At 42.7% G+C, this 23994-nt stretch overlaps 1 protein-coding gene across 1 annotated transcript in view; it reads right to left on the bottom strand.

Annotated features, from left to right (window-relative positions):
- The window catches only part of SND1 (staphylococcal nuclease and tudor domain containing 1), a 1835638-nt gene that overhangs the window by 1106916 nt on the left and 704728 nt on the right, over positions 1 to 23994 (bottom strand). Inside the window, exon 13 of the mRNA XM_029615915.1 lies at positions 12083 to 12193. Within this exon, the coding sequence (XP_029471775.1) occupies positions 12083 to 12193 (111 nt within the window). The remainder of the gene's footprint in view (positions 1 to 12082; positions 12194 to 23994) is intronic.

Genomic DNA, 23994 nt, shown 5'->3' with positions numbered 1-23994 from the left:
GAGTTTCTGTAGCATCTCACCCACTACAGACCGCCAAGAAGTTATAGATTCCTGTGGTAACCCTCGGGTTAGCCACAAGAAAATCTACCACATCCATTCCAAACAATAAACGATTCAACCTTACCCTCCTGCTGCGATACTGCAGGGAGCAAAGGTGAGGCAAGGCACACCACATGCAGCATCCAAGCTGCTGCTGCCTCCTCAAGCTTCGGGCTGGATTCCTATCTAGAGCAAGCTCTTCATCTGCCTTCGGTTTCAGTCCTGTCTAATATGCACACTGCAGTGTGGGTTCCCAATGTGGGTGGGGGTGCCCTTTAGATTGAATCACCTGCTTACTTTGAACAGATTCCCCCCTGAAACTTCAAAATACATTCAAATTGAGATGAAGCTATCCAGCATGTTCTTCCATCATGCTCTGGTTTGCATTCACCATGACTGCCTTGTGTGCCATTCACACAGATAGCACAAATGTTTAAAAAGCCAGGCTCTCAAGTTATCTTGCAAATTCATATAAAAACTCCTTTTATGATCTTTTTTTTTTTTTTTTTTTTTAAGTGAGGGCCAAGACTAAAGCATTTCCTAACAATGCACATAAATCTGAAGAGAATGTGTTGTACGAGTATCTTTAAGGGACCTTCAAAATTAGCTTATACTAGTCCTTACCAATTCATTCTCACTAAAATACAGATTTACCAGATCAAGAAACATTTCTGCCAGTTATAGACAGTAAACTCCTTTAACCATGTGCTATCTGGAGCTAAGATTTTCCAACTGGTAAAATAAATAAATAAAAGGTGATAGTTTGTGATTGTGTTGTGTTTTTATTATGACTATTTTACTGTTACCCACCTAGAAGAGACGATAGAGCAGGATATACATATATTTTAAAATATATAAGGTACTCAACATAGGGATGGGATATTAGACCCAGGAGGCTTTTGAAGGGCGGCTGTAAGCCCATGTAGGTCAGATCAACTCAGATATGCTGAGACTGTGAGAAACGTTGCAAGAGATGCTCCCCTGGAGATGGTCAATGGGAAACAGGTAGTTGGGTCACCTTGTGCTGTTCTGGTGAGTGGTGAAAGGGGAGAAAGAGGAAGGCTGAGTATGCTCTAGCAATCAAACGACAAAGTTAAAACATTTTCAGTCTTTATTCAACCACTGACTTTGGTGTAATGAACCCCTTAAACAGCTGCAATTCATGACATTTAACAGAGTTTGAATCAAACCTAAACACTAAATAATGATCGGAATAACTTTTCGTCCTGGCCTGACATTTTTAGCATTGCAATGGCTGGAAAACTGATTCCTTTCCTATCAGTCAGGGGTCAGACAGAGTCGCCCTCTCTCACCTCCTCTGTTTGCCTGTGGTGTCACTGAATATCCGGCTATGGTTAGTGAGCACCACTTAGCCGGCTATGTTTTCAGCCGGCTGAGTCAGAGGCAGAGAATGGGTGGATCAGGGATGAATCAAGTTGACCAGATAAATTAAACGGCTAATTCGATATTCAGAGTTGGCTGGCTGATTTATCTGGACAACTGTGGTTGGGCCAAAGAGCTGTGCTAATGTTAGCCAGTTATATATAACCAGCTATCTTTAAAATAGCCGGGTATAGGAGTCACAGGATGCGGTGAACCCGACTGGACGGTGGAGATTGGGCTATGGGTGCTGCCCCTAAAACATCCTGTTCTATTGCATTGGCATTGACTCCTTTCTTGCTGAATTTTTACAGGACGACCTCTATTCAGTTTATGGACAGATTTATAAATAGACTTCCTAAGGTTATGTCCATGAGACTTACAAAACGGGAGAAAGAGAAGCCAAATCCTTCTGAGTTCAAGATGGCGACCGCCAAAGAGAATGCTTCTCCAAATGCAGCAAAAGATACGAATATTGTGGTGCTTACTGAAGCCGTAGTGTTGGCGTTAAGCAGCAGACTGGATGCTATCTCTGCTCAAATAGCGGAATTTGGTTCCCGTATGGACATGATGGAAGGCAGAGTTAGTGTCAGAGGACGATTCTATGGCAACGACGGTGGAACTACAGTGATTAGAAAAATTGTTGCTGGATCAAATGAAAAAACTTGAAGATTTAGAGAATCGCTCTCACTGAAACAATTTAAGAGCTATTGGAATCTCGGAATCGGTGGAGGAGAGACTCCTAAAATCAGTTTTGGAAACAGGCCTAGCTAAAAAAATTAGGCCTTCCACCAGACAGCGAGCCCATCATTATTGAGCATGCCCACAGGCTCGGCGGTGTATCAGCTGGAAGAACAAGGCTGAGAGTAGTAATTTTTAAATTACTTAGCTACGCGCAAAAAGTAGAAATTATGCAATTATACCGTAAGCGACAACAGCTCAGGATCTGCAACCAACATAATCTCCTTTTTCAAGATTTTTCCTCTGGTGTACCTGCTAAGATGAAGGAGCTTGTGACAGTGTGCTCAGAGCTTGTCAACAGGAAAATGTGCTTTGTTCTTATCTACCCTACACGGATGAAAGACTGGCTAGAAAATAAAGTGCACCTTTTCGAGTCAGTGGCGGAGGCTCAAAAGTTTCTAGAAGATTTTCCGGCAACAGGGAGTGAGAGTTTGGTCCCATATGCGACAACGGTGAGACATACCACCCCAGCAGGAAGGAAGCAAGAGTGGAATTAAGTCCAGGAATTTGATTGTTGGACGTTATCATTTTGCCATGCTTGTTTGCGGTATTGTTTGAGGTTTTCTGCCTTTGCTCTTATTGATACACAGTCAGTAATTCATGACAACGATGGCAACATGTCGCATGCATTGCCTATGCGATTGCCTGATAGTTTCATTACAGGGGTAGCACCTGAGCGCATCTGAATGTGCTCCTGGCCTTCTACTGTAGCAAGGCGTTCTTTTGGGGGATTAGCGTGGTATTGTTTTTTGGTGGGTGGAGGGAGGACTTGGGAAGGAGGAGGGTAGGTTATTCGCTGAATTTAGCAGATTATGAAGGTTGTTTTGTCTTGATTAGATCAAGGGAGGTTTCCCTATGTAGAGAAGCTAAACGATGGTACACTTTCTTTTATGTTAGGGGAAGGCTGGAGCAAAAAAAAGGTATAGGCTGGCATCCCTGGTGATTTAAAGATTTATCTTCTATGTTGGACACCAGAGATCTGGGATGGGGACCCATATTGTATTCATTTATTTGAATGCTGCAGGACTGGGATCCCCAATAAAGAGAGAGAAAGTATTATCCAAACTGAAGAGGCTTAAGGGCAGCATTGCTTTCTTACAGGAAACCCACATGTTAGAGAAAGAACATAGGAAATTGAGGCGTCTATAGGTATCTCAAAGTAGGGATATGAATCGTTTTTTGACGATTTAAAATAGCATCCGATATTTTTTAAATCGTCAAAAATCGTTAAAGAGTGCAATACAATAGAAATTCCCCCAATTTATCGTGAAAAATCGTTAATCGGGTTTGTGTCCACTAACAGGAGTTATTGGGGGGGGGGGGGGGGGGGGGGGGCGGGAAAACCGGCACACCAAAACAACCCCTAAACCCACCCCGACCCTTTAAAACGAATCCCTTACCTTCCCCCACCCTCCCAAACCCCCCCCCCAAGACGTTTTAAAATCACCTGGTGGTCCAGTGGGGCGCCAGGAGCGATCTCCCGCTCTCGGGCCGTCGGCTTCCACTAATAAAAATGGCGCCGATGGCCCTTTGCCCTTTCCATGTGACAGGGTATCCATGCCATTGGCCGGCCCCTGTCACATGGTAGGAGCACTGGATGGCCGGTGCATGGATACCCTGTCACATGGCGGGAGATCGCTCCCGCGCCCCCACTGGACCACCAGGTAATTTTAAAATGTTTTGGGGGGGTCAGGAGGGTAGGGGAGGCTAAGAGGTCAGTTTTAAAGGGTCGGGTGGGTTTTTTGTTTATCGGATCGGGCACAGCCGATAAACAAAAAACCAATCGGGCCGGACGATAAAAATAATAAGATTTGAATCTGAACTGGAACCGAACCGATTCCGATTCACATCTCTAATCTCAAGTGTTCTCTGTACAAGGAACTACTAATCATTGTGGAGTTGTCGTCTTAATTAATTAAAATGTATCTTTTCAAATGGAGAAGGTAAAAGCAGATCCAGGAGGGCGATTTGACTTGGTTAAAGGTAAACAAATCGATAGTGATGTCATCTTGGCGTCCATTTATGCCCCTAACACCTATCAGCATTCTTTTTACACAAATATAATTACATGCTTACAGGAACTGGGACCTGCTCCTATTATAATGGGAGGGGATTTCAATTTTACAGCAGATCCACCTATGGACAGATGGCCAGTCTGACGAACCCATTTGTTTAAAGAAAATAAAGGGGTACATTTTTAGTGCTCTACAATGGCCCTTGTAGTCAGTTGGCGTATTTTACATCGTAGGGAAAGGGATTATACCTACCTTGCGAGGTCTCATGGGACTAAGTCTCATATGGATATATTTTGATTAGTGATTCGCTCTTCCCCATATAACTACTGCTAGGATTGGCCCCTTAGTGATTTCTGACCACTGCCCAATACAATGCACTTATATCCGCCAGCCCTTTAATGTACATTCTCTGTTTTGGATAATGCCAGCATGGCTAATTACTGATGTCCAATTTTGGGCCTACCAGGAGGATAAGTAGAAATCCTATGATTTTTAGGATTGTCAGCATAGGAAGGACCTCATTTTATATTGGGAAATGGCAAAAGCTGTGTTACAAGGGAACAGTATTAGCTATGTCGCTTCTAAATGGAAGGCCCTTAATAAAGCTATTTTAGATCTTATAAAAAATTGGAGGAATGCAAACAAAAGTTTAGTGTTACTGGGCTTGGTAAGTGGCAGGAGGAATTTTTATCTACCCAGAAGTTACTTAATGATCACTTACACCAAAGAGCAGTGAAGACTGTGTTTGCTTATAAACATAAGCTATACCATTATGGTAATAAGCCTGGCAGATTACTAGCCAATTTACTGCAGGCACATAGAGGTGCTGTTCATGTCAAAGGGTTGCAGGATGATAAGGGAGTGTGGTACTCTGATGCTAATGAGATTGGGACTTTGTATAGGGAAGATCTAGTGACTCAAGGGGAATTCCTCTCACAGGTACGACTGCCACAGCTGGGTGAGGTGGATTTGGCAAAGCTAAATTGTCCAATCACAGAAGAAGAGATAGCAAGGATTATTAAAGAGTTGAAACCTCTTAAGTCTCCTGGACCGGATGGTCTACATGCCCTTTTTTATAAAATTTTGCTTAACCATCTACAAACTCTGTTGATGTCTAATTCATTGATTTAGCAGGGGAAGATGCCAGAATCTTCTCAGGCAGCGGTGGTGATTGTGTTGCCCAAGCTGGCCAAAAATCCTGGTTGCCCAGCATCTTATCGCCCCATATCACTGCTAAACTTAGATATAAACATTTATGCCAAATTGCTTTCCAATAGGTTGAAATATATACTTCCCTCCTTAATCTCACAGGAACAATCCGGTTTTGTCCATGGGAGGCAGTCTAATGCAAACATTAGACGTTTGTTACTGGCAATGGAAGCAAGTTTACATAATCAGTGCCCGGAGCCCTTGGTTGTTAGTTTTGTTGCAGGGAAGGCCCTTGACAAGGTCTCCTGGTCTTTTCTCCATTTTATATTAGATGTCTGATTTTACTGGGCATATTATGGATGCAATTAGGGTCCTGTATGCTAATCCATCGGCATATATTCAGGTCAATGGGACGCTGTCTGAGGCCTTTCCCTTATTTCAAGGCACTAGACAAGGGTGTCCTCTATCAATTATTTATTTTAGCTCTGGAGCCCTTGATAGAGGATTAAACAGGACGAGGTGGTTAAGGGTAATCCATTTGGTCCAATAGAATAAAAAATAATGTTATTTGCTGATGATATATTAATGACTTTGTCCGAGGCTTCCTCATCACCTCCCTTAGTGTTGCAATTAATAATGGAGTTTGTTTAGTTCTCAGGTCTAAAACTGAACTTAACTAAATCTGAGGGGTTAGACCTGCTAGGGACTTTAGAGGCAGGATGGTCTGGATTCCCTTTATGTTGGGCAGGGGAAAGGATTAAATATTTAGGAGTCATAATACATAGAAACCCGAAGCTTTGATATTCTTGCAACATACCACCGGTAATACAAGAGTTTCGTCAAAAGACAGAGGCATGGATGGATCTCCCAATTTCAACTTTGGGGCAGGTAGTATTATTAAAAATGATTCTTATTTCTAAGTTATTATATATACTACAAATGTTACCTATTTTACTCACAATGAAGGATATTTGTATTATCAATAATCTCTGTGCCTTATTCATATGGAGATGAAAAAAAGATTTGGCTTTCTGTGGGAAAATTAGTCTAAAACTGAGGGTGATATATGTTTCTCCCAAGTTAAATATTATAACAGGGTCTGTCACTATGTGGTTGAGTGGTCGCTGGTGCTCTAGCACAATAGAAATAGAAATTGTGTATTTCCTCTGCATTTGACATTTGTGCTCCATGCCTCTAGAGACACCCTTCCAGTATGGATCGTTCACCCCTTATATTTTGGCACAATCCGATGGGTCTGGAAATTCCTAAGGAAGTTACTTCATTTGCCCTGGGATATCTCTCCCTGTCTTCCCTTAACTGAAAACCCTCACTTTAGGGCTGGTGAACATACTGCATTTTTCCGGCGATTGGAGGCTCAGGGTTTTAACTCTGTATAAGCATTTTATGAGGTATAGTCTGAGACAGTTCATTCTCAGCAATTCTGTATTGATAATATGGACTTTGACTCTAGAGATTTTCTCCTATATTTTCAAACACAAAGTTATATCATGAGCTTAATAAAAGCTGGGCTTGGCGAGAGTACCTCTAGTGGTTTCCAAAGATTTCATGTGGGAAAAGCATGTAAGATGACCACATCTATGGCATATAAATATTTACAATCTATTAACAGATTATAGGTTATCATTAGCCACAGCTACAATTTGGGGACATGACCTACTCATTCAAATGTCAAAGCAGGAATTGCTTACAGGAGAACAATTATTAACAAAGCTACAGAGAGCATGGCCCTTCAGGAACTACAATTTCAAATACTGCATAAGTTATATTTTTGGCCAGTGAAGGCTTTTAAAGCTCGTGTTGCTTCCTCAGATCAGTGCCTTAAATGTAAAGTGGTACAGGCTACGTTTTTACCTTGCCTATGGAGTGGGTCCATACCCAAAAGGTTTGGAACCTTTTACTGAAATATTTGAACTCTATGTTATCCTCCCATCTAGTCTGGTCAAAGGCCTTCTGTGTATTAGGTATAGAGGGAGATACATTCCTGCCTGTAAAGCCCATAAAATACTGTTAATCAAGGCTAGCTTGATAGCAAAGAAATGTATTATACTTAAATGGGTGGATGTGGGGGAGCTGTCTGTGGGAATATGGAAAGCAAATATGGTTGACTTGATGCTGGAATATAAATCAGTTGATCCTATGAATGAGAACAGTAAACTATTTCTAGAAGTGTGGAAACCATTACTTTCGTGGTTACTGAACAACATACGTATCTGTTGAGCATTTGAATTATATTTCAAATGTATAATATTGCCCACTAATTGATAGTGATTGGGAAGTGTACATGTTGAATGACTTTCACAGAAACCTAGAAGTGACGGCAGAAAAGGACCTAATGGCTCATCCAGTCTGCCCAGCAAGCTCCCATAGTTATCAGTTTCCCATACTTACTCACTCAGAACCGCCAAGGTCAGGGTTCTTGTTGGTTTCTATTTGAGCCCAATTTTCTTTCACCCCCCTGCTGCTGAAGCAGAGAGCAATATTGGAGTTGCATCAGAAGTGTAGTATCAGGCTTTTTGGTTAAGGGAAGTAATCGCCACATCAAACAAGTTACCCCCATGTTTATTTGTTTTCCCAGACTTTACAGTTCAATGTCTTTGTTGGTTGTCTGAATCCAATTCTTCTTTTCCCCCTGCCGTTAAAGCAGCGAGCAATGATGGAGTTGCATCAACAGTATGAAGGCTTATTTGTTAAGGATAATATCCGCCACTCCAGCATGTTACCTCCATGCCTCTTACTACTTTCCCCTTCCCCTTGCCTTAAGGGATCCACAGTGTTTATCCCATGTCCTTTGAAATCTTCACCATTTTTGTCTTTACTACCTCCTCTAGAAGGCGATTCCAAGCACCCACCACCCTCTCCATAAAGAAATATTTCCTGACATTAGTTCTGAGTCGTCCTCCCTGGACTTTCATTTCGTGACCCCTAGTTCTATGGTTTTGTTTTCAGCAGAAAAGGTTTGTTGTGATCGTGCACCATTAAAACCTTTCAAGTATCTGAAGATCTGCATCATAGCTCCTCCTCTCCTCCAGGGTATTCATATTTAGGTCCTTCAACCTCTCCTCATAAGTCATTTGATGGAGACCCCCCACCATTTTGGTTGCCCTCTCTGGACCGCCCTCTATCCTTGTCTCTGTCACTTTTGAGATACAGTCTCCAGAACTGAACACAGTACTCCAGATGAGATGTCCTCTCTTTATGCAGCCCCAGCATTCTTCTAGCTTTACCTATCGCCTTGTAACAATGCTTTACCATCTTTAGATTGCTAGACACTATTCACCCCAAGGTCTCTCTCCTGTTCCGTGCCCAGCAGCACTTCACCCCCCATCACATACAGTTCTTTCGGATTACTGCATCCCAGATGCATGACTCTACACTACTTGGCATTAAATCCCAGTTGCCATTTCTTTGACCACTCTATAAGCTTCCTTAAATCACGTCACATTCTCTCCCTCCTTCCGGCATGTCCACCTGTTGCATATCTTAGCATCCGCAAATAGACAACTTTACCTTCTATCCCATCCGCAATGTTGCTCACAAACACGCTGAACAGAACCGGTCCCAACACCGATCCCTGCGGCACTCCACTTAACACCAATCTCTCTTCAGGGTAGGTTCCATTTACCATCATCTGCTGTCTTCTATCCGTCAACCAGTTTGTAATCCACACCACCACCTTGGTGCTCACTTCCAAGCGTTTCATTTTGTTCATGAGTCATCTACGCAGGATCATATCAAAGGCTTTACTAAAATCCAAGTAAATCACATCGAGCACTCTTCCCTGATCCAATTCTCTAGTCACCCAAAGAAATCAATCTGATTCGTCTGACAGGACCTTCCGCTGGTGAATCCATGCTGTCTCGGATCGAGCAAACCACCAGACTGTAGGTAGTACACTATCCTCACCGAGGTGAGGCTAACCAGTCTGTAATTTCCATCCTCCTCTGGTTGTCCCACTCCTGTGAAGCGGGACAACCACCAGCTCTACTCCAGATGCTCGGCACCACTCCTGTTTCCAGGGATCTATTGAACAGGCCACTCAGCAGACCCACCAGCACATCTCTGAGCTCCCTCAGGATCCTAGGATGAATCTCATCAGGCCCCATAACTTTGTCCACTTTCAGTTTTCCTAGCTCTTCCCATACATTCCCTTCCATAAACAGGGTTTCGTCAAATCCACCCCCAACCCCAGCCTTGTAAACCAGCAACGGTCCTTCTCCAGGGTCTTCCTTAGTAAACACCAAACCGAAGTATTTGTTTAATATTTCCGCCTTTTTCCTCACATTGATCCTTTTCACCTTTCAGTTTTACTATACCACTTCGAACCTTTCTCCTTTCTCTGATGTATCAGAAAAAGGTTTTGTCACCTCTCTTTACCACTTTGGCAATCCTTTCTTCTGCCAGACATTTTGCTTTCCAGATTACTTTCTTCGTCTCTCTCAGTTTAACCAGATATTCTTCCCTGTGTTCCTTTTTTTGGGATCCTTTATATTTCTCAAACACTGTTCTTTTTATTTTTATCAGCCACCTCCTTTGAGAACTAGGTTTCTTATTTCTCTTACTTTTGTTTACTTTTCTAACGTAAAGATTAGTTACCTTTGTAACTGCTCCTTTTAGTTTGGCCCACAGTTGTTCTACCTCTCCCATTTTCTCCCAGTCTTCAAGTTCCATCTCCAGGAATTTTCCCATTTCAGCAAAGTCCGTATTTCTGAAGTTCAAAACTCGGGTCTTCATGTGACTTCTCCGTATCCTATTTGCAATATCAAACCATACCGTTTGATGATCACTGGTGCTAAGGTGGGCCCCCACCTGGACTTTTGAAATGCTATCCCTGTTTGTAAGCATTAAGTCGAGAATAACACCCTCCCTTGTGGGTTCCATTACCATTTGTTTGAACAGAGTCTCTTGCAGGGCATCCACTTTCTTTCTAAGTCTGTTAAGATTCCGCAGAAGTGATCCTACAGTCTACGTCCAGCAGATTAGAATCTCCAACAACGTTTCAATGTTATCTCGTTGACCCAATCTACAACTAAGAGGTGGAGGAGGGAGTGATTTGGGGAGCTATGGGTTGGGAATATGGCACTGGTGCTGACCTTTAAACGGTTAATGTTGTGTATATCTTATCTTCCTTGTACATGTGTTTGGGCCATTCTGGGTCATTATGACTTATTTGTTGTCAAACAAATGTAAAACCTAACAAACATATTGAAAACAAATAGGCAAGTATATTCAGTGGTGCGGCAGTGCCACTGAAAATGTAAGCATTAGTACCGACTAACTAGCTGAGTTACACGGCGGCTGAATATAGATCTCTAAGTGATCTGTTCAGTCTACATGGACCTTGTCACCATCTCCTGGGCCTTCGCCAGGACATAATGTAAGGATTTTGGAGCAAGAGTGAAGTGGAAAGGTCAGAGACCATAATGTTTGGACAGCAAGACCCGTTTTTTGACTTGCTCCCTTTTCCCACCAGGATAGAACAATTCAAGATCCTGGGGATGTGGTTTGTGGGAGCGATAAAATAATTAATATATAATAAGTGTTGAAAGGAGAAACTCAAAAGTGAACCTCAAGCTGGGACTGTGGAGACTGGTAAAAGTGTCCAATGAAAGATCAATCCAGGTGTTCAAGAACAAGGTGCTCCACATGCTCCAGTGTGGCTTCTGCCAGCAGCAACAACCAGAGCTATCTCCAAAAGTCTCTCCATCTGAAAACCCAAGATAGATTATGTGAAAAGTGCACTTCTTTTCAAGGTGCACGTAAAGGGTGGGGAATAGGGGAGGGAGTCCCTGCCCTTGTCCCATAGTTTCAGAGCTTCTGTTTCTGCAACTGCATCAGAATCATCCAAGAAACATCAATAAAGACCATGCTGCTACCTTATGCCTCAGTTCTTCCTCTTCAAAGCCTGGAGGAGGCTGGGCTGAGACAAGTGGGTAAGTTCACTGCCCTATAACCGAGCTCTACTCTGCATTATAAGGCGGTGAAACAGTTTGTGAAGGAGCACAGATTACAGCATGTCACACCTGACTCATGGATACCAAGAACCATCTACAAGCTGATCCACACAACCATATAACCCATAAACAATCTACCACAAACCATATACACCATGGTATGGCAATATATCATATTCAGGAGACTGAAACAAGCACAGAGGCATTGCATGAATATTGATACAGGACAGCTTGCCCATAAGGGCTTTCATGTACATGAGGGGACTCAGCAGGTACAGACACTGCCTGAGGTGTTGCATAGTTGAAAAGATAACTTCACCTATGTTGGAAGTACCCATTTACACAGGCCTTACTGACTGCTATAGACAATGACTTCAGAGACTAAACCCTAAAGGAAATAGGTGACCTACAGTTGATGTTTTACAAACTGTTCTTAAAGACACCCAACATGGGGAGCCATCAAGATGTTTTTAGGTGCCACTGCTACACCAAGAGCGTTCTCCTCTTTGCCAGGAACTGCCTCTTGTGCATCCATTCAGGTCTGCTACAAGTTGGTCCACAACTTGCTCCTTGACTACATCATCAATGATGTGCCCAAGGAGAAAGATGAAAAAAGAAGCCAACAATAAGCATTTTTTACTTCAGGTATTTTAGTATGGAAATGCTGTATGTAATGTGTCAGAGCAAGCATGTATTTGATCTCACTTTAAATTGCAATTTGTCCAATGAATGCCACTAGGAAAAAAAATACAAAAGCTGGTAGGATTCAAGAGAACAGTCACTCACCGAGCTTCTGCCGCTAGTAGTTCATCATAATGTGAAGACCTCTGGTCATCATCTTGGCGGTAGCGAATGACAGTGGCCAGTCCCTTACTGATGAGTGCTTCTGCAATGTTTCTTTAAAAAAAAGAAACAAAAAAAAAACTAAGCATAAACACAACACATGCACAAGTTCCACCTCAACAGCTGCTCCAAAGCTAGTAGTGCCCGGCTAAAGCTTTCCCTGAAGAGAGTCTGGTATATACATCTTCCCTTTTTAACAGCCTTCTTTTGGTCCTGAAGGATTGCCAAGTGACTGCAGCTTCTATCGCACCTCCCAGGTTGCTGTCGCCCAATCTGCCTCTCAAAATTACCAAGCCTAGTTTTCACCAGTGGCAGAACAACGTTACTCATCCCTTCTCTACCCAAGGGAATAGCTTCTAATAAATTCAAGGCAAAGCAATGGCACAATCCATCCCTAAATGTTATGAGCCTCTCAGAACATCAAGCTACAGAACTTGGAATCTCACTTTGGAATCTCTAAACTGCCAAATATTGTTTGCACTGCTTTCAAATTACTTACATCTCAGGGCTTAATCCCAACTCTCCAGACCATAATGTAGTGCCTACAGAACTGCTGTCATTTCCACCCCAGTCATATCTGCAGCTTTTTCACTTTGGAAATTACATGTATAATACACATAGAAAAAATTCCCTTCCCCTTTCTTTCAGTTTTAACACTGAAACAATCTTCTTCTCTCTCAATAAAGAGACACAGCTGGAACCAATGTCTATACAAACCATGGTTCCAAGACCAGGCAGCCAAACTGGGTTCCCCTGAGACACCGACAAAGATGATCAGTGAAAGGAAACCTCTGTCAGCTTTATCAAGTTGATAGGTGCCTTTCAGTGGGACTTCAGAGTCACACGAGAGCTGAACCCCTTGAATACTAGAAGAATTGGACATGAATTCCCCTCTGAGTACATGGGCCACAAATTTACCACTAAAGAAGCAAACTATACCTAATCAGTCAATATTACAAATCATTGTTTTTCCTCTCTATTTTTCCATGCACTGAGCAGAGGATTGTGATATCTTATTAGATCAGTGGTTCCCAAACCCTGTCCTGGGACACGCCCCCCCCCCCCCCCCCCCCCAGCCAGTCGGGTTTTCAGGATACCCATAATGAATATGCATGAGAGAAAATGTGCATGTTATGGAGACAGTGCATGCAAATTTTCTCATGCATATTCATTGTGGCTATCCTGAAAACCTGACTGGCTGGGGGGTCCTCAGGACAGGGTTGGGAACCACTGTATTAGATCAACAAAAAATGTTATGTTAATCGGTTCAAAAAATTCCTAATTTTACTTCTGGAACTTATCACAGTTCTTTGCTGCTGATTTTTCAGCTGCATCCCATCTTTCATATTAGACTATTCTCTATGAACCATCACATGCTTCCCCTTGGCATCTCTTTTCTGGGTCCCTGAAAGAACTTGGCAGGCTCTAAGACAGCAACTTTCTCTCTGCTGTTTCTTCCCAGAGGAAGCTATTTCCTCATTATTCATGACTTGCACTTTCTGGTTACTTCCAAGAGAGGACTCAAAATTGACTTTACTCAAACAGAACTGTTGCTGCTCCTTATCTACTCCTAATTGGGCATTTTAAAGGATTTGTATGCCATCAATGCTGGCTGCCTGTTCCTGAACATTTTATTATTAACTCTGCTTGGTGATTTGGGATCTTAAAAGTGATTTATAAAGAGTAGTAATGGGACGTTAAAGCCCGCTGCCAGGGAAATGCATCGGTAGGGTAACTGCCACATCAGGTACTCGCAGGTCATTAAACAACAGTGCCTGTGATAATGGGCATTATGAATCTGCCCACACAAATAAATGTCCTGAGCCACAAAAGAGGGGGCATCTAACCAAGCAAGGGCAATTATCTGATCGGGCCCGAGGTCATTATTGCAATTAAAAATGGAATTTTTATAAAAAGAAAGACAGACAGTTTGAAAAAAAAAAAAATATATATATATATATATATATATATATATATATATATATATATATATATATATAACCCATGGCCTTTTGTTAACAGCCTGCATCAGCAGAGTCTGGGTGCTGACTGGTGAGTTCTAACTTTACCTTTACTAATGCCCACTGCTGCACACAATTAGGAGTTCAAGAAGATTCCTAGGACAACAGTTTTAATGCCAGCTCAATCACCCACTGTGTGATAGTGCCTTTATTAACTCACCGGTACTGAAAAGCTTGCCTCTGAGCAGCTCAAAGGACTGAAGCCATATGTTTCATGGAAATTAATAGTTTTGTCACACATGAATATGCTGAAGAGTCACAACACACAAAACGTCCATAAACTTAGAACAAAAATCTTGGATGTGTTAGCATGCACACCTCTGCTTTCCCATGCTCTCTAACACTAGCACAAGTAGGTTAAGCTTCATGCCTACATTTCTGGGGTTTACACAGTTCATAACTGCTCCCTTTTTGTCTCATCCTGAATGCTGATTGAGGAAAGCAGCAAAGTGATTTGCTAATAAGGATACATATGACATCATAACAAGGAAACTATAATCATAGTAGCTTTCTGTGGTTATTAAGAGTTCAGCCTGCAAGTTATATCACATTTGTTTCATCACTTGATTGCCTTTTGTTTTCTGCATCACTGTAAAGCAAACCTTGTGCATCTTCAGCTTTTTCTATGTAAATGCTTCCTATTCCCTAGAAAATCTTTGGCTCAGCTTTAACCAATTTTCCAAAAATCCAAGAAATAAGAAAATTACTACTATTGTGGCATCTAGATATACATACACTTCAGGTACTATAAAGGCTGGGCAGCACTACCTTGCTCCTCCCTCTTACTGCTGTTTTCTAAGGCAATGATTCTCAAGCACTGGTTCATGGACCCAGCACCGGTCCCTGGCAGCATATCTGTTGGTCCGTGGAGCGACGATCGTTGCAGAAGGATGCGGACGAAGCTGCACTGCACCCTGCACTGCAGCTTGCAGAGAGTTATTCCTAGTCTCTTCCCCTTGCCCGGGGTATTCTGTTTCCATCTGAAGCTAATTCCAAGGCCCCGTTCTCTAGGAAGGGAGCAGCTGCAGATACGTTTTAACAAACTGGCATGAGACTAAGTCTGTGCCTGATCCACTCTCAGGCCCCCACCTCCCATTCATAAGATTGGATAGGGGATGATGGGTCCCACCATAGGGCCTGAGAGTCGCTGAGATGCTGACTCAGTCTCATGCTAGCTCGTTAACATTCAGCCGCAGTTTCTTCTCCCTAACCCCCCAGAGTGGCACCAACTAGGGAAAAGCCATGGAGAAGGGGTATTAATTGTAGAAGTACTGCTGACTGGCGGGTGGGAGGGATCAAGTTTTTTTGGGGGTTTTTTTTTTTGCTAATGGTGAACTAGTGGCTGACTGGTGGGGTGAGGGAAAGAGGGATTGTATTCAGTGATTAATTGCTGGCTGGCTGGGAGAGGAGAGAGTTAGGACTTTTTCTTAGTAAGAGCAATTTGTTCATTAGAGATCAATTTTCTTAAATTGGCTAGCAACTTGCTTAAAATAACAGACCAGCCCCAGTGCTGACCCAAGAGATTAAAGACCAGGTAGGGGAGGGAGTATCAATTTCTGCTCATCAATGCTATAACTGGTCCGTGTAATTTAAGGAGAGTGTAGAGTCAATCCCTTCATTCAAAAGGTTGAGAAACATCCTCCAGTGCGGCAGTAAATCAGGTGGGGAGGGGGTATTTTTAATATATGTGGAGCAGGATCAATGCTGCATTGTTTGGAAAATACATTTCTCAAATCAGGTTTTTTAGGCATTCTTTCATGTATACCAAGAAAACCTTATGAACCTAATATGTTCATATGTGACCTTGTTCATCAGCAGATGTCAGGCTCATAAAGCTCCACACTATACATGCTGTGAGACCTAGGACAAGGGGGGATATGATAGAGGCCTTTAAGATCATGAGGGGTCTTGAACGAGTAGATGTGAATCGGTTATTTATACTTTCAGATAATAGAAGAACCAGGGGGCATGCCATGAAGTTAGCAAGGAGCACATTTAAAACTAATCAGAGAAAATTCTTTTTCACTCAACACACAGTAGAGATCTGGAATTTGTTGCCAGAGGATGAGGTTAGTGCAGTTAATGTAGCTGGGTTCAAAAAAGGTTTGGATAAGTTCTTGGAGGAGAAGTCCTTTAATGGCTATTAATCAATTTTACTTAGGGAATAGCCACTGCTATTAATTGCATCAGTAGCATGGGATCTTCTTAGTGTTTGGGTAATTGCCAGGTTCTTGTGACCTGGTTTGGCCTCTGTTGGAAACAGGAGGCTGAGCTTGATGGACCCTTGGTCTGACCCAGCATGGCAATTTCTTATGTTCTTATGTTGTAGATCCTTTGTCCTTACTGGGCCTGGCAGGAGGCGATGAACCAAGGTGGTCCCTGCAAAGCTGATCACCTGAGATAACCAGCTGTCACACATCCAACCAGGCCAAAGAATGAATCTCTCTCGCTGAGGTGGCCTGTAGAGCCCATCCCAAACAGAAAACCGATTGCCCTCTCCATCTCTGCCTGCCCAGCCGAAGCTTTTCCAGGCCAGGGGGAGGAGAACAGCAGTGATTCAGATGGCATCACCATTCTCAACCACCTGAGGTCTAACTGGACCTTTGAACAAGTGTTCTGGCTGAGGGCTGAGCTGCTTTCCTGACTCCTAATTGGCTAAGTTTGAAAATTCTAATTTAATATAACTTTTGCTTTATTTTTTTCCTATATATATATATATTATTCTAAATTCCCTCTGTGTTTTTAAGAGAAATACAGGGCTGCACCTAACAGACTTGTGGATGTGGTGTTTAATCAGTAGAACAGCAAGGGGTTGTGTACCAAGGAAATACTAAAATCTAGGTAGAGCTAGAAATCAAGAGGCTATGCACTTTTTTGTAAATGATCCTTTATTTTTATGGAAGGTACAGTCTTTCAAAATGTAGTAAATATTTTTGCTTTTGTATATTTCCTAGAAAATTGTTTAACATATGTTGAAATAAAATAATATTGTATGAAGTTTCTTCTACATTACTTCATTAGTGCTTCCAGCATAGGGGTGAGAGAGACATTTGTGTGGGAGAGGGATAATAGAGAGGATGGGAGACAGGGCATGTTAAGAATGCCTTTAGAAATGTGTATTCCACAGAGCATGTCTTTCCAATCTTGCTTTTTAATGTGTTAAAAGAAAACTGCACTCTCTGCAATGGGCAACATTTCAAAATAATAGCCAGCAAAACTCACTCTCTACCAGTTACAAATTTTACAGCTATATCACTTTTTGAAAGTCAAAGCTGCTCCAGCCTTGTATCCCCAGATCAAGCATGTTATGACAGTGTCTAAATCAGCACCCCTGGAACCTGTTTGGTTCATGCAACATGGTCCTACAAACAATACCAAAACCGAAAATCCCTTGTCCAGTAATACTTATTTTTCAAAAATCACAAGAGAATGTTACTGTTCTGCTCACTAATTTATCAATACATACACCTTATCATATTGATTAAATATCTTTATTTCATAAATTCTATATTCACAATATTTTCACTGTATTCAAACCAACATACACACCTCATTCAAAATAAAAATGTACTAGTACATATAAAAACACCACACTTGTTTCATACCCCAAATGTGCACATCCCATAAGTCCAAACGTGAATGCTGACTTAACGTTTTTTCTTTTTTTCTTCAATGGTTCAGAGCTCAATAACCCATAATCAAAATTCCAAGATGACTGTCAAACATCTGAATTCACATAATGTTATTACTCCAACAGCCCAGTTCATAGAACGCAGTGATTTCAACAGCCCGTATTTCAATGGGTCCACTCAATTCCCATGGTGGAAAGTGAAATATAATTATTTCAAAAGCCCACCATGGGAATTGAGTGGACCCATTGAAATACGGGCTGTTGAAATCACTGCGTTCTATGAACTGGGCTGTTGGAGTAATAACATTATGTGAATTCAGATGTTTGACAGTCATCTTGGAATTTTGATTATGGGTTATTGAGCTCTGAATCATTGAAGAAAACAAAGAAAAAAACAAAAAACGTTAATAAGTCAGCATTCACGTTTGGACTTATGGGATGTGCACATTTGGGGTATGAAACAAGTGTAGTGTTTTTATATGTACTAGCACATTTTTAGTGTGAATGAGGTGTGTATGTTGGTTTGAATACAGTGAAAATAATGTGAATATAGAATTTATGAAATAAAGATATTTAATCATATGATAAGGTGTATGTATTGATAAATTAGTGAGCAGAACAGTAACATTCTCTTGTGATTCATGCAACGTGGTGTCAACTGTAACATAACCAAGAGGGAATCAATGTATTCAGAAAGGGAGGTAAAGCAGAAATGCTTACTGTAACAGGAGCTCTCCAAGGACGACAGAATGTTAGTCCTCACACAGGGCAACATCATCAGATGGAGCCCGGCACGGAAAACTTATGTCAAAGTTTCGCCTCCCTCTTCCAGGTCAAAGATATCGGGTTTGTCATCTTCCTCGGAGATTCTCTGACCATGCTCACGCATGCATTATACCATGCGTCCACACGTCAGATTGGGAAAGGACTGATCTGAGCATTGAGGGAAGTTGAAGCAGCATCAGTATCAGTCCCCATCAAAGCACGGTATCAGGCACAGGGGATGCACCAACTTTAGCTGTGATGCCCCCAAGGCGACCCTGTGGTGAAGGGCACCAGTCCTCCATCAATCCCAGGGGTTCGCCATGGTCTCCACCGATCCCACTGCTGGCACCAATTCTCCTCTCGGTTCTCAAGAAGATTTGATCATGCCTCTCCTGTATCTCAACCAGTCTTAGCATTGATCCTTGAGGAAGAGCTGGAGACGCATATGCAGCTAGCCGTGGAAAGGATTGTGCGAGGTCTCAAGTGTCAGGGGACTGTCTGCACCGAAGCCAGTACTGTCTCTCCTCGAGCCATTGCTCGAATCCCTGCACTTGCTTATCGGAATACTATCGAAACAGTCACCAGGGCTGCGTTGACTCCCAATGGGGCAAGCCACCGGCTGATCCAGTGGTCATCCTTGGTTCCTCGGGGAAGGAAGTTCCCTCAGTGTCGGGTCAGCCTTGGGGTCTGGGCCTCCACAGCAAGCTGAATTTGTCCCCATACCCCCATACCAGTGGCAGGGGACTGAACACCTCAGACCCATCCCCTATCTATGACAGTGAGGACGCAAGCCCTTACGATCCCCTGAGGAATGACTCTTCTGATGCATCAGATGGCCTCCCCTCAGAATCATCTCCCCTGCAAGACCTATTCTTAACAGGTTTCATCCAGTTGATGGTGGGAGCCATGCTATTTAGTTACAGATGGAAGAAGATACCGTGGATATTCTCCAGTACGTGGAACCTTCTATGGAGAACATGGCAGTCCCAGTGCATGACACCCTTTTGGAGTTACTGATAAGGATGTGGGAGCACCCCTCTCAGTGCCCTCCCATTAATAAGAATGCAGACCGCGATATATCTCGTCCAGAAGGCTCTTGGATTTGCAAGCATCAGTTGCCACAACCAAACGGTTGTGGTTGAATCTGCTCTCAAGAAACCAAGCATAGTCTGACCCAATCTTTGGCGTCCCTGGGAAAGGATCTGAGGGCCATGGTTGCTCTTGGGAGAAAGGTGTTACTGAGTGCTATGCTTATCGCTGGCATAGCGGCCTACCAGCATTAGTAGGCCAATGTATGTGGGATATCCTGAAGCAGCTGAATGAAGTGACTGAGCAGCTACCTCAACAACTGGCGGGACACTCTCCAGTCACTGGTGCACAAGGTCTGGAGTGCGGGAAACATGAGCTCAGGTTTGACCTACAATGTTTTCGAGATGGCATGGAGAGTCTCTGTAGCACGGATCGGCATCCATAGACTCACCTGGCTGCAGGCATCAATCTTCATAAGGAGGTGTCGGAGAGACTTGCTGGCATGCCGTGCACAAGGAAGAATCGCTTTGAAGATAAGCTGAAGGATGCAGTGGCCCAAATTCGGGACCACCATGCAACACTTCAGTAGCTCTCCACTGGCACTCAAGATCCATCCTACTCATTTATTTATTTATTTTATTTTATCGTATCACATCGGTTTACAGGGAACTAGGGTATTATAACAATAACGGTAACGAGAAGAGAGAAATTACAATAAACAAGGAATTATGGTAACTTGGGAAAAAACAGATAAGATGACAGCAGATGTTCAAATAATTATAAGATTAACAAGTAAAAAACTGTATGTGCGGGGGGGTCACATATAACGCTCCAAGTAGAGAGCGGAATAAAGAATAGAAATCTAACTAAATACATTAGAGCTTATGTGGAGGAAGGAGGGGTGTCCACAGGGGGGAAGATGAGACACTATCAGCAATCACTAGTACTGGAGGGGGATTTAAACAAGGGTCAGAATGAGACTTTCCAATCCCTGGGGCTTGGGAGGGGGGGGGGGGGGCGAAGAGGGAAGGGAATATGAGGACGCGTATAAGATTATGAGAAGGCTTGATGGAACAGCCAGGTCTGAGTTTTTTCCTGAAGGTCAACAGGCAGGGTTCCTGTCTGAGGTCGGGAGGCATGGTATTCCAGATAGAAGGCCCCGCTGTGGAGAAGGCGCGTTCCCTGGTGGATATATGAAGGATGGATTTTGTCAAAGGGGCATGGAGGGTTCCTTTATAGGCATCTCGAATAGGTCTTTTTGACGTGTGTAAGCGTAAGGGGATATGTAGATCTAGTGAGTGCTGATAGTGTATGGTTTTGTGAATGATGGTGAGGGATTTATGGAAGATTCTGAAGCTGATAGGGAGCCAATGGAGATTCCTGAGTATGGGTGTGATGTGGTCTCCTCGGTTGGAGTTTGTTAGAATTCTGGCCACAGCATTCTGAAGAGGTTTGGTACTAGAGGCGGGGAGTCCCAGAAGGAGGGCTTTACAGTAGTCTATCTTGGAAAATAAGGTAGCCTGGAGAACCGTCCTAAAGTCGTGGAAGTGGAGGAGTGGTTTAAGTCTTTTTAGCACTTGTAATTTATAGAAACAGTCCTTAGTGGTATTGACGAATTTCTTTAAGTTTAGCCGGTTGTCTAGGATCACTCCAAGATCTCTTGCATGAGTCACCATGGTGACTGAGGTGTTCTGCTGAGAGAGGTCATTATGCTCTGGGGAAATTTATTTATTTATTTATCATTTTTTCTATACCGACGTTCTGGTAACAATGTTACCAATCACTTCGGTTTACATGGCAGTCTTGGAAGAGTTAAGGACTAGATTTAGGCTGGTAAGGAGGAGATTAATAGAGTGCAGGCAGCTGTCCCAAAAATTAAGGGGTTTTTGTAGGGATTCCATTATGGGTATCAAAATATGCACGTCATCAGCGTATAGGAAATGCTTTAGTTTCAATTTTGCTAGAAGCTGGCAGAGGGGCAGTAAGTAGAAATTAAAGAGTGTGGGGGAGAGAGAAGAGCCATGAGGTACTCCTAAGGAGGATTTAATGCTGGGAGATTCTTTGCTGTTTATTCTTACTTTATACGATTATTCAAGAAAAACTGTAAAAATGGTGATGTATATAATGATACTTAATTCAAAAGGAACATCCCAAATAAAGCTGTTTTCAGGCTGTGATACCTCATATACATCTAGAGCCACTCAATGTTTATTGGAGGGTGCTCTCATAAAGTCATATTTCAAGCGTTAACTGCAATATGTAGGCAAAGTTATACGCTGTATGGACTCATTTATAATCACTGGTATCAACAGTCCCTTAATTTTAAACAATGCTTTTGCAATTTTTTAAATAAATTTTTCGTTTAAGGTTAAAGATAAGATGGAAAACGATCACTTATTATATGCTGAGCGTGCAAGGGTGACAGCTTTTCATGTCGGTGTTCTTTAGAAAAGCTGTCACCCTTGCTGTCACCCTTGCACGCTCAGCATATAATGATAAGTGATCGTTTTCCATCTTATCTTTAACCTTAAACGAAAAATTTATTTAAAAAATTGCAAAAGCATTGTTTAAAATTAAGGGACTGTTGATACCAGTGATTATAAATGAGTCCATACAGCGTATAACTTTGCCTACATATTGCAGTTAACGCTTGAAATATGACTTTATGAGAGCACCCTCCGATAAACATTGAGAGGCTCTAGATGTATATGAGGTATCACAGCCTGAAAACAGCTTTATTTGGGATGTTCCTTTTGAATTAAGTATTCTTACTTTATAGCATCTGTTACTGAGGAATGACTGAAACCATTTGAAAACTGTTCCAGAAATACCAATGTCTGATAGCCGATTTAGTAGAATAGAATGATTCACTGTATCGAAGGCGGTGGATATATCAAGTAGAATTAGTAGGTAAGACTTTCCTTTGTCAAGGCCCATAATGAGGTGGTCTGTGAGTGAGATTAGGAGGGATTCGGTGTTTAACGATTTGCAGAAACCAAAATGACTCTGATAGAGAATTTTGTGATCGTCTAGGTAGTCTGAGAGTTGTGAGTTAACTAGTCTCTCCATAATTTTTGCGATGAATGGCAAGTTGGAAATGGGGTGGAAGTTGGAAAGGTCTCCTGGGTTTAGGTTGGGGTTCTTCAGAAGGGGTTTAAGGGTAGCTAGTTTTAGGGGACGATTCCTTGCGATAAGGAGCAGTTTATGATTTCCGCCAGCGGCTTGGAAATAGTGTCCGGAATAGAAATCAGAAGTTTTGATGGGATATGATCTGAAGGGTGTGTGGAGGGTTTCATTTTCTTAAGTATGGACACAATCTCCCGGAAGGATGTGGGTTCAAAGGAGTTGAAGCTGGCTCCCGGGTAAGACGGTGGAGTGAATGGGAGGGGGGGGGGGCGTGTAGGGTTGGGAGCGAGAAGTGATAAGAGGTTGGATGTCTTTTTCTGAAAGACATCCAGGAAGTCTTCTAGGTCTGGCCACAGGAAATCTTTTTTCCGCCCAAGGAGATACTATCCTATGCCACCTCAGCCCCAGCAGCAGCAACAGGCCCCTCGTACCCATCCCAGGCAACAGAGGGCCCCAAAGCCCCAATCAACTCCAGGGAAAGGGTTTTGACTGGATTGCAGAGGGCATAGCCAAGTCTGCCATATCCTTGGTGAGGGACCTTCTGGTTGAGGGCAGGCTACAGTTCTACATGAACCTGTGGCCCAGTGTAACCTCGGACCAATGGGTTCTCGCCATTGTCTGAAGAGGGTACAGATTAAATGTTTTGAGTGCCCCGCCAAATTGCCACCCCCAAAGTCCTTTTAGGGACTGATAGCACATCAGGAAGTGCTTTTAGCGGAGTCTTCTCCCTCTTAATGGCCAGAGCAGTCCTTCCTGTTCTACCGAGACAAAGAGGGAGGAGATTCTACTCCGAGTACTTCCTAATTCCAAAGAAAACAGGAGGACTCCATCCCATCCTAGACCTAAGGGTCTTGAACAAGTTTCTAAAAAGATAAAAGTTCAAGATGGTTTTCCTGGGGTTTTTATGTTTGTTTTTTGTTTTTTCAAAAGAAAGAGGACTGACTATGCTCCCTCAATCTCAAGAACACATACTCAGATCAAAATCTTCCACAGCCACTTGCAGAACACGAACCGATTCGTGTTCTGCCATGTGGTAGTTCACCTTCACAGACTGGGCGTCCACGTTTTCCTCTATCTGGATAATTTACTAATCAAGAACACCTCTCAGGCAGGCTCCGAAGAGTCCATGTGCTCAATCATCTGGTGCTGGAGTCACTAGGGTTTGTTATCAACTACTCCAAGTCCGATCTCAGCCCATCACCGCAATTGGACTTCATTGGAGCCCTGCTAGATACAGCTCAGGCCAAAGCCTTTCTGCCCAGGCAACAGGCTATCAATTTGAT

This window comes from Rhinatrema bivittatum, chromosome 9, assembly GCF_901001135.1.
Source record: "Rhinatrema bivittatum chromosome 9, aRhiBiv1.1, whole genome shotgun sequence".
Taxonomy (NCBI): Eukaryota; Metazoa; Chordata; class Amphibia; order Gymnophiona; family Rhinatrematidae; genus Rhinatrema; species Rhinatrema bivittatum.
The sequence above is the reverse complement of the archived record's forward strand: the minus strand, read 5'-3'. Positions and strand labels throughout refer to the sequence as shown.